Here is an 11858-nt window from a genome sequence, read left to right as displayed (position 1 = left end):
ACACACCCCATTGCTGACGTTTAAAAGTGTATTATTTTTAACTAGGCAAGTCAGTTAAGAACAAATTCTTATTTACAATGATGGCCTAACCCTGACGACGCTGGGCCAATTGTGCGCCGTCCTATGATGCTCCCATTCACGGCCGGTTGTGATGCAGCCTGGAATCAAACCAGGGTCTGTAGCGACGCCTCTAGCACTGGGATTGCAGTGTCTTAGACCGGGGGGCCACTCTGGAGCCCCAAAAGTTGTCCTCCAGCGATTTTTGAATTTTTGCTGTTGAAAAGAGAATCCCATTATAAATACAGTAAAACACACATACTAAGAAAAAAATAGTTTTGAGCAAAATAATCAAATAAAATAAAAATGTACACAATTGCAAACTTCAAGGAGTAGGGCATTAAAGGATGGCTCCCTATTGTTGGTTTCCACTAGCTACCACAGCCACAAAATCTATATCATATATCGTAAAAAATGTATGAAAACAAAAAAAATGCTTTTTGGTCTTAATTTAAGGTTAGAGTTAGGCATAAAGTTTGGTTAAGGTTAGGGTTTATGGTAGGGACGTCCCAAGGATCCCAGATAGCACTGGTCGTGTTACGTCCCGGACATAAAGTGATACATAAATCTTAAGTTTTGAGTCGGGGAGAATTTTAGCACAGAGTTTCTAAACAATACTGTACAGTCTTTGAAGTTGGTATTTTAACTAACCACTAACATGCCTCACCGACATATAAAAAAATAGATAATGTCGGCTTTATTCATGGCATTTCTAGCTGTAACGTTTGGCAACTGAACGTGGACCTGGGGTGTATTCATTACGCTGATTCTGTTGCAAAAAGTTTTGTCTGTTTTGCAACAAAAACCATTTACTCCAAACGGAAAACGTTTTGCAAAGAAAACAAGAGTGTCTATTGGACAAATACAAGTCCCGCCCCGTTTCGTTCGTTCGTTTCCGTTGCAAGACGTAATGAATACGCCCCAGGTGTAAACGTCCCCACCGGACATTGCAGCGCACTTTACAGGCGAGATTGACTAATCTACCAATCACCTTGCATCATAAATAACTACTCAATATTATTTGTAGATCAGTCAGTCACGTCATAAATGTACCCGATACAGCACGGTTTTGATGCTTTCAAACACCGGCCAACGTGTGTGTGTGTGTGCGTGTGTGTGTGTGTGTGTGTGTGTAGTAGTAGTAGTCTTATCACCGGGGTTGTCATTTTCCAGTCAAATTGGGCAACTTTCAAAACGATGTCTTGAAAGTTGAAAATGATATTGGTCGTGGGTTTTTGGGCTTCTTCTAAATTGTCATTATCTATTCATTTCACTGTGACCTGTAGCTGACTGTCAGGCAGTGAGGCAGGATGCTGTTGCTGAGTGAATGAGTGGAAGGAGCTTCATATATCATTGGAAAGGAAGGGCGAACCTGGAGGGTGTGTAGAGCGCTTCTGCTGCAATAGGCAGCTCAGTGATGTGAGATTCAACAACGAACAGCAGCATAGCTACAAACCTCTTCCTCAAAATGCTTCTTTATTTGGTTCTTTGTTTCCTGACCGCCCCAAAGTCCTACCAAATCATTACAGCCAACATGGGAAGGGAGAGAAACTGAGAAATAATCATCAAACCGTTTCAGAGAGAGGATCTAACAATGTGCTTTCTCTCCGGGTATGTAGCAAGCTAGCTAGTAACATCTGCCAGAAAGTTAAAGTCAGAGGAGAGCGGGAACAACGTGCAGAGACGAGGACAAAGGAACGAACCAATTTCACACCCTAGTTTACTGACTAGACACGGTTCTACTGTCAGAATGCCAAGTAAATAGACAGAATATGGGCGAAAATATTGCAAAGATTGGGAAAGAGAACAGGGTAAATTGAAAATGGATAAAGAGCATCACAGGAGAGCAATCAGACTTACAGGTGGCCGTACATATTGCATTGCCACTCCAGCATTGCAACTGTAGATTACCTGGAATGTGTTGTTGAAGACATTGCAAAGAAAGGTAATCAATGTCCACAGAACAAAATGCACAGCGCTCATAAATGCAGTTATAGGGCTGCCGCAGCGCATGAGGAACTAATAAATGATATTGGGAATGAGTCGTACTCATTGATTATTGTTGAAAGTACTGATGTCACTACCAAGAAGCCACTGTGTGGTGATAAGATACAACGGCAAGAAACTCTCATATCACACAAACACAAGAAAAAAGCAGGGTGATGACAGATGACAGAAGGAAGTGGCAGCAGAACCAACTTGTATGGGGATCACCAGCATGTACCTCCTTTGGCCTTTCACTGGCTGGAACCCTTTTTTCCTAATGTCCCCTAAGGTCCAAGAAATGGCTTCACCCTGCTAGTTGGGCTCCTGGTTGGTCTAACCCAGCACTTCAACCTGCTAGTGGGGCTCCTGGTTGGTCTAACCCAGCACTTCAACCTGCTAGTGGGGCTCCTGGTTGGTCTAACCCAGCACTTCAACCTGCTAGTGGGGCTCCTGGTTGGTCTAACCCAGCACTTCACCCTGCTAGTGGGGCTCCTGGTTGGTCTAACCCAGCACTTCAACCTGCTAGTGGGGCTCCTGGTTGGTCTAACCCAGCACTTCAACCTGCTAGTGGAGCTCCTGGTTGGTCTAACCCAGCACTTCAACCTGCTAGTGGAGCTCCTGGTTGGTCTAACCCAGCACTTCACCCTGCTAGTGGGGCTCCTGGTTGGTCTAACCCAGCACTTCAACCTGCTAGTGGAGCTCCTGGTTGGTCTAACCCAGCACTTTGGGGGGAGCAGAACACAAAGACACTTCCTTCAATCATCTGTCTATAAAGTCTCATTCCGCCTTGTATATAACTCATCGCTCATTATATCTCTGTCTGTTCCTCTACTCTCTGTAGAGCAACATATGGGGAATGGCAGCAGCAGCATCAACTTGTGCTGGGATCACCTCATCCTCTAGATCAGGTCTGGGCAATGCCAGCCCGGGGGCCGTATGCGGCTCGCGACCTGATTCAATACGGCCCGCTGAATCATGCTCAGATCACATAAAGAATTTGCGATAGTAAAGTTTTGAAAAACGTATTTGTTATTCAAATTAAAAGCCCAACGAATACTTGCCTTTGTATAATGATTTAACTCCCACCGCTTGTGGGACATTCATTTTGAAGGCACGTATAAATACGAGGACAAATAGTAGCTAGCTAGAAATTACGGGGAAATTCGTTTTTCAAAGATTTCAAAGAAAAGGAAAGCAGACAGTGAACGTAGGGTGTTCCAGCAAGAGTGGACATCGAAATATTTATTTATTGAGGTATCAGGGAAAGCTGTGTGCTTAGTGTGCTAAGAGAGCATCGCTGTCTTGAAAGACTACAACTTGTCCCGACACTTCCAGACGAAGCATGCAGAGAAATATAGAAATATGTCTTCTGAGCAGAGGGCAAGTGCGTCAAAAGAGTTGCTTTCTCAGTTGCAAAAGCAGCAAGGACTTTTCACAAAACTGCATTCAGTTTTGTGAAGTATAAAGTGGAAAACCACACAACAGGCTGATCCAACTTTGATGTAATGTCCTTAAAACAAGTCAAAATGAGGCTCAGTAGTGTGTGTGGCCTCCACGTGCCTGTATGACCTCCCTACAACGCCTGGGCATGCTCCTGATGAGGTGGCGGATGGTCTCCTGAGGGATCTCCTCCCAGACATGGACTAAAGCATCCTCCAACTCCTGGACAGTCTGTGGTGCAACATGGCGTTGGTGGATGGAGCGAGACATGATGTCCCAGATGTGCTCAATTGGATTCAGGTCTGGGGAATGGGCGGGCCAGTCCATAGCATCAATGCCTTCCTCTTGCAGGAACTGCTGACACACTCCAGCCACATGAGGTCTAGCATTGTCTTGCATTAGGAGGAACCCAGGGCCAACCGCACCAGCATATGGTCTCACAAGGGGTCTGAGGATCTCATCTCGGTACCTAATGGCAGTCAGGCTACCTCTGGCGAGCACATGGAGGGCTGTGCGGCCCCCCAAAGAAATGCCACCCCACACCATGACTGACCCACCGCCAAACCGGTCATGCTGGAGGATGTTGCAGGCAGCAGAACGTTCTCCACGGCGTCTCCAGACTCTGTCACGTCTGTTACATGTGCTCAGCGTGAACCTGCTTTAATCTGTGAAGAGCACAGGGCGCCAGTGGCGAATTTGCCGATCTTGGTGTTCTCTGGCAAATGCCAAACGTCCTGCACGGTGTTGGGCTGTAAGCACAACCCCCACCTGTGGACGTCGGGCCCTCATACCACCCTCATGGAGTCTGTTTCTGTCCGTTTGAGCAGACACATGCACATTTGTGGCCTGCAGGAGGTCATTTTGCAGGGCTCTGGCAGTGCTTCTCCTGCTCCTCCTTGCACAAAGGTGGAGGTAGCGGTCCTGCTGCTGGGTTGTTGCCCTCCTACGGCCTCCTCCACGTCTCCTGATGTACTGGCCTGTCTCCTGGTAGCGCCTCCATGCTCTGGACACTACGCTGACAGACACAGCAAACCTTCTTGCCACAGCTCGCATTGATGTACCATCCTGGATGAGCTGCACTACCTGAGCCACTTGTGTGGGTTGTAGACTCCGTCTCATGCTACCACTAGAGTGAAAGCACCGCCAGCATTCAAAAGTGACCAAAACATCAGCCAGGAAGCATAGGAACTGAGAAGTGGTCTGTGGTCCCCACCTGCAGAACCACTCCTTTATTGGGGGTGTCTTGCTAATTGCCTATAATTTCCACCTGTTGTCTATTCCATTTGCACAACAGCATGTGAAATTTATTGTCAATCAGTGTTGCTTCCTTAGTGGACAGTTTGATTTCACAGAAGTGTAATTGACTTGGAGTTACATTGTGTTGTTTAAGTGTTCCCTTTATTTTTTTGAGCAGTGTATAACAAGTCAAGGCACAGATCATCTCTTATTGACTCTCACCTCTCAGCAATCCTGCGCATAGTGACGTCAGAAACTATACATGACTTCACTGCTCTAGTCAATTCCCATCAGAGACTTCACTCCGCACACTGAGTAGTTTAAATGTAATGTTGAGCTCTTTGTTTTTTGTGCATACCCGTTAACAAGAGTGCTGTCCGTGGTGCTGAATGCAGTGTACTTTTCCCTGTGTAGTTCATTGCATGTTTAATAATGAAAATACCTACCAAAAGGAGATTATGGATGTGGTTTATTTCTGTGCATGTTTAAAAAGTTAAATAAGTAGCATATCTGGACGTGATTTACAGTAGATATATCTGTCAACACAGTCATACACATGATATATAATCCTGTAATATGATTCTGGACCACGATGGCAAAAATATATTATAATGTGGCCCTCCATGGAAAATAATTGCCCAGGCCTGCTCTATATGGCGGGCTACTAGCAAACCAGCACTACTGTTTTGGTGAGTACTTATCTCTACACATTGACATTTATTATGAAATAAAAGATGCCAAAAAACAAACTGTTTGGGCTTTTAGATTTTTATACATTCTTATAAAGTATTTATTTAACCTTTAACTAGGCAAGTCAGTTAAGAACAAATTCTTATTTACAATGACAGCCTACAGTTTAAAGGAATATGATTATTTTAGAGCAATGTGACAACACTATTTTACAATATTTTCTTGAAAAAAATGTATGGCTTAACCATTCACTATCAATCACTTCTATAGTTAAGGCACAAGGGGGTGTGGTATATGGCTAATATATCACGGCTAAGGGCTGTTCTTATACACGACGCATCGAGGAGTGCCTGGATACAGCCCTTAGCTGTGGTATATTGACAAATATACCAAACCCCCGAGGTGCCTTATTGCTATTATAAACTGGTTATCAACGCAATTAGAGCGGTAAAAACTTTTTTTGTCATACGCGTGGTATACAGTCTTATACGCCACGGCTGTATCAGGTAGCCTAGTGGTTAGAGCGTTGGACTAGTTACTGAAAGGTTGCAAGATCAAATCCCCGAGCTGACAAGGTAAAAATCTGTTGTTCCGTCCCTGAACAAGGCAGTTAACCCACTGTTCCTAGGCTGTCTTTGAAAATAAGAGTTTGTTCTTAACTGACTTAAATAAAGGTAAAACATATATTTGTTATCAGCATTCAGGACTCCAACCACCCAGTTTATAATTCAGATTAAATCATTTGGTGTGACGAACCCATAATAAAGGGATTAATGCAGAGAAGCAATTTGACCATAAATATTTAGATTGTCATTATGGAGACAACTACTGGATAAATGTACAAACTCCTCTCTTGCTGCTGGAACAGAAATGTGGGCTAGTTTTCAGGTCTTGTGGGTGGGTTTTGAGTGGTCATTGTGCTAGAAATTTTAGCTCGACCTGGCAACACTGGCTATCACGTAACATACTGTGAAACCATTATGTCCCTAAAAAGGTTTCAGTTTGAAGTAAACGTTTAACAGAAACTTGTCAAATTAAATGGAAACTTCAAGCTTCCTTCCCACTGCACATTGTGAATGAATGAGTGTCATTGCTTTTGTAGGTACATTAATCTGCTGTCCCTATTTCAGCTCTTTGCCATATGGGAGAAATTATTAGTGTTTGAAGGTTTCATAATGAAAAATACATAAGTCAGTCCGAAATGTTTTATTTTGTAAAGAGAGGAGTTGAGAACGATTACTAAAGAATAATATATTCAACGGAGTAGCTGTGGATCGCTAACTAAAGGATAATTAATATATTCAACGGCGTGGATGCGGATCCTCCTTTCTCAGGATCTGCTTCTGTGCGGATCACGTTCTGTACATGTGTATATTCTCTGCTCTAGTCGTAGAGAACAGACCTATTCAGACAAATGGTGCTTGTTTAATAAAGTTAAGATTAAAAGATTAATCAATGTCTGCAAGATCATTTAATGATATTCTAAATAACAGAACATAGTAGAACGTCATCCGCACACACAGACTCCTTGGATCCCAGAAAAGTATTCTGCAGCCACGGCCTATATTCAAATGTACATGACATTCAAGGGTAGTATGGTTGTTTGAATTAACTCCCATTTTTGTCCCCCCCAGACAAAATAAATCTTCATTCCAGTTGATTTTTTTTTCTCTCCAAATGAATTGAAAATGGATAAACTGTTTATATAATATCAAACAACAAATAATACTGTATCAACACAATATAAAACTCTCAAATGTCAGAAATGAAAACCATGGCATACAAAATGTAGATAGATTTTGTTGAGTTACTTTCTTGAGATACATAACAGGGTCAATGACTAGATGATACAAAGTCATCAATTTTAGAGACATTTTCCAGGTGAATCCTTGGTTTTGTCCCAACTCTCTTTCCTCCAAAAAGTGTACACTTCTCTCCACTGATTTGAATGGAAATGTGTTTAAAACGATGGACGCCACCAATCCAATGCTTTTAGATGTGTGGGAAGTATTGTATCTCAATGGGCTCCGGTCGAACCTGCTCAGACTGAACGAGTACACACTTTCAGGAGAAAGGAGATATTATTGGGACATGCTCCGTTGGTTATCCTTGGAGCATTAACCCACAAGAGTTGTATTTGTTTGTCATTTATTTACTAGATAGGAAATAAGAAACTGCTATCATTTCAAGACTGAGTGATTAGGACTAGACGTAGACATTAGAAACACAGTGCATATTAGGTGTTGTTAGATAACTCATGAAATTGATGACCACAAATAAATGACATATCCTGAAACTATTCGACATGTGAGAGCTGGATGGATGGGGATGGTGAGCCCGATGAAGGACCAGTCAAATGACTGACCATAAGACAGATCGGCACACGGTGACAGCCATGAGTTCCTCTGGAGCAGGGGCTGGTCGGGTGGGTCCAAGACGTGTGGGTGAGTAGAAAGGTCCCATAGTAGAAACTGCATTCTTAAAACATGTGTCATACCTCAAAATGTCAGAGAGGAAAGCACCCTCACACTCATCAATATGATGAGAAGCCAAGTCACAAACCTCCCCCAAAAAGCTGTGGTTTCTTATTGCAGCCCAAGAAAAAAAATTAAAATAACTCCAGATGTTTACTTTTTTTGAATGCAAAGGAAAAAGTTAGGGTGAGAGATACTCCAGCAGTTTCTTTGTTTTTTTTTTTAAATCCTGGAGCTAGAATTCTAAATATCCAAAAGTACTGGTCTGAAGGACCCATGTTGGTCAAGGTGGGGTGTCCGTGGGGATGCCTGCAGTAAAATGCCCCTTAAACAGCAGCAGTATCCTGACAGGCAGTCCTTTAGGGTGACTAATGCTATGTGTTCCCAGCAGCCTGGGTCTCCCCTCCCTCGGAGTTACCTGCAGGACAGAACACTGTTAATATAATACAGTCAAGGGTTTGCCCTATATGCATTTAGCAGTGGCACACAGGAATCATTTTCTGGATGGTAAATTGTTTTCAGTGTAAACTTAAAAAGGACTAAAACCAGATATTAAGAATGTAGAAAATAGAATGGAGCAATATTATTTTATATATATTTTACATTTACATTTACGTCATTTAGCAGACGCTCTTATCCAGAGCGACTTACAAATTGGTGCATTCACCTTATGATATCCAGTGGAACAACCACTTTACAATAGTGCATCTAAATCTTTCGGGGGGGGGGTTAGAAGGATTACTTTATCCTATCCTATTTTTTAAAATAAGATCTAACAATCACCAAAATAAAAACTAGACAGTCAGGGAGAATCTGAAATTCCAAAAATGTCATGGAGTCCCCATTGATTTTGTTATGTTTGAGTCATTTAGATGGCATAAGCCATGGCAAAATGTGTAGAATTGCAGGAAATTGGCTTTGAAAACAGCAAAATTGCAGAGCAGCCGAACAGTGACTGGACAAACTAGAATTGTAGGCTTGGGCGGTATCCAGATTGTTATAACTTTATACCGGCACTGAACACAAGGAGCTCTATTTTCAAACCCCACTGATCCTCTGTAATCCGAAGGTCAGCAATGCTAACAAGTACATGTAAAATCACATAGAAGATGCTAAATAAATGCTAACGAGCGCATTGCGAACATTTTATACAGTCTCTGAACATAAAGTATTTGTAGAACAGACATCCCAGCTAATAAAAAGTTATACAAGTAACTGAAAAATGCTACTCACAGTTTGCTGCATGCACAAAACAAATATTAGACAGCAAGGCTCTTGATCCAAGAGGGGATTCTCTGCTGTTACCAAGCAAAGCTTGATTTTGAATGTAGCTAGCTAGGTAGCTAACTAGGTAGCTAACTGGCTACTAAATTAGCAAAGCAACTGCAGAGCATTTAGCACATTTGACAGTTAATAGGAATAAAAGACATCTAGTTGTGAATTCCATACTGTAACTACATCACCTGGCATGTGCTGTACTGCAAAACACTCAGTGACTCAAGGCTCCGGTATCTCGTCGCCGTGTGCAGGTAAACAAACATCACGTGACTAGGGACTACCAGTAAGCTTCATAATGAAAAATGATGTGTTGAAAAATGAAGAACGGGGGATCTATTGGACAAATTCAGGTAAGTCCCTTCCAGTTTCATTCCGTTTGCTACGTTTAAGATTTTTTTTGCAACAGATGGGCGATTGAATACACCCCCAGGTCGCTCCCTAGTATTCTCTGACAAGGTGGTGCTGATGTAGGCCTTGGGTTAGGCAGGTCCAGAACGGGACAGTTTACTTCCCCCTCAGGAAGTTGGAGCATTTAGATTTTTTTTATATATATATTTTTTTTTTACCAGTAAATGCCATTTCCTGAAACCTAGAGTCATAAATTATATCAAACAATGTAGCTAACACAGAAGTCTCAATGACACTTTCAAATGTTTCCAGGTTACATTTAGGAGTAATGATTTTCCTAATGAATAGGTGTCTATGTGGATAGTCTAGTGAAAATGTAAACTGACTTCTTTCATTTTGTTTGGGGAGAAAATTCAGAATAATTAAATTACTGGATGTAGTCTAGTTGGGAATATGAAACAAGTGAACTAGGCCTATAGGAGCTTGTTGCAGATCTCCATCCCTGACATAATCCATCAAGTTAGGTCTGACTACTAGGCTACCTAGTATTCAACATGCCTTGTTGTCATTGGTGAACTGACTATTATCACTATTTAGCAGCCTACAGATCAAGAACTGTTTAATTAACATAGGCCTACTAATCGTTAACAGTCCAACATAGCGTTACGTTAACGACGGTATTAGCGGAAAAGTTCTCTGCCTTGTCCGTTTCCATCCACGCAGCGACGCGAACTACCGCAGCATCACACACACGTTTTCTTGCTCGTCAATGCGCTCCCGCCTACTACCGTTGCGGAGATCAAAGCATGCGCGGGCAAGAAAGTGCTATTTTAGTTGACTAAACGCTGTAGCTATTTACCTTCGTCGTAATGACGCCTTAGCTAAGGAGACAATTAAAAAAGTGGTTGTGCGCCTGACTTAGATACAATTTTGGAAAATGTATTTGGCAAACAGTTCATTCGCCATTTTACCTACCCTTTTTCCCCCCTCACACATCATTGATGTCAACAAACAGAGAGCTGCCATCCAGCTGTAGGGAAGAAACCATGACTACGGGGGGCAGGGCGGGGAGCTGCCATCCAGCTGGAGGGAAGAAACCAGTCCTCTGATTGGCTCAGTTCCAACTTCAGATGGTTGAGTCAAACACCAGAATGAGCCAACTAGAAGCCTATTTTAAATGGTAGTTTTTTGTACGAGCGTGCTTTGATCTCAAATTGTGTGCATGGTACGCAGAATGCGTGTAGGTTGGCAGGTCTGATGACTGGACACACTAGTAATAGTGACTGGAGAGATATGGGTAGACATACTGACTAAAAGTACACAAGTACCACAAAAGGCAGTTGAAGAACCTTGAAGTCTCACAAAAACTGATTGAATGACACACCCACCCACTAATACCACTAGAGAGGTAGCTAGGTACAGACCTGCTGCTGAGTTGTTGACCTGGTCTTCCTCATCGCTGTCCCCCTCAGAGTGGGGCAGGTCAGCCTCAGGGACGCAGTCTGTAGCCGGGGCCTCATGGGGCTCCTGGTCCGCACGGCTCTTCAGGGCCAGGATACGATGGTGCAGCGCTGCAGCAAGCTGACCTGTGTCCTTAGAACTGGCCTGCAAACCAACAAATTAAAATCCCATTTATTTTATAAAAGCCCTTTTTTACATTAGCAGTCGTCACAAAGTGCTTTACTGATTACCCAGCCTAAAACCCCAAAGAGTGAGCAACGCAGAAGAACAGTGGCTAGGAACTTCCTAGAAAAAGGCAGGAACCTAGGAAGAAACCTAGAAAGGAACATGGCTCTGAGGGGTGGTCAGTCCTCTTCCGGCTGTGCCGGGTGGAGATTTAAGGCCAGATCCATGAGGATCCACAAAGACAAGAGATAAACAACATCTCGACAGACACCATTGTTCCCCTCTATATGTATTTAGCAGTGACGCAGTTTTATTCTTCAATTGTTTTATTTACTTTTTCCCCAGACGGTAAAAAGTTTTCAGTGTAAACTTAAATGACTAAAACCAGATATAAAAGTATGTAGAAAAGATAATGTAGCAAGATCATCTTTGAGATCTAACAAGCGCTGAAATAAAAACTAGACAGTCAGGGAGAATGTCATGGCATGGGGGGGGGGGGGGGGCTCCCATTGATTTTGTTATGTTTGAGTCACTCAGACACTGCAGCGTAAGAACACGGCATAAGCCATGGCAAAATGTGTAGAATTGCAGGAAATTTGCTGTAAAAACAGCAATATCGTCTCGGCAGCCAATAGGGCCTCAAACTGCACCATTGGCCACGCCCATTACGGGGGGTGGTGCCGTATGCGTGATGCAGACTAGGGGGGTGGTGCCGTATGCCTG

General features: G+C 42.9%; 1 protein-coding gene across 5 annotated transcripts in view; it reads right to left on the bottom strand.

The window, feature by feature from the left end:
• Positions 1 to 6600: 6600 nt before the first annotated feature.
• The window catches only part of LOC115157548 (ran-binding protein 3), a 37435-nt gene continuing 32177 nt past the window's right edge, over positions 6601 to 11858 (bottom strand). For all 5 annotated transcript variants that reach the window (XM_029705904.1, XM_029705908.1, XM_029705905.1 and 2 more), the window contains 2 exons: positions 10934 to 11114; positions 6601 to 8301 (listed from right to left, as the gene is read on the bottom strand). In XM_029705904.1, the coding sequence (XP_029561764.1) occupies positions 8258 to 8301; positions 10934 to 11114 (225 nt within the window). In that variant the 3' untranslated portion in view covers positions 6601 to 8257. The remainder of the gene's footprint in view (positions 8302 to 10933; positions 11115 to 11858) is intronic.

This window comes from Salmo trutta, chromosome 21 (genome assembly GCF_901001165.1).
Source record: "Salmo trutta chromosome 21, fSalTru1.1, whole genome shotgun sequence".
Taxonomy (NCBI): Eukaryota; Metazoa; Chordata; class Actinopteri; order Salmoniformes; family Salmonidae; genus Salmo; species Salmo trutta.
The sequence above is the reverse complement of the archived record's forward strand: the minus strand, read 5'-3'. Positions and strand labels throughout refer to the sequence as shown.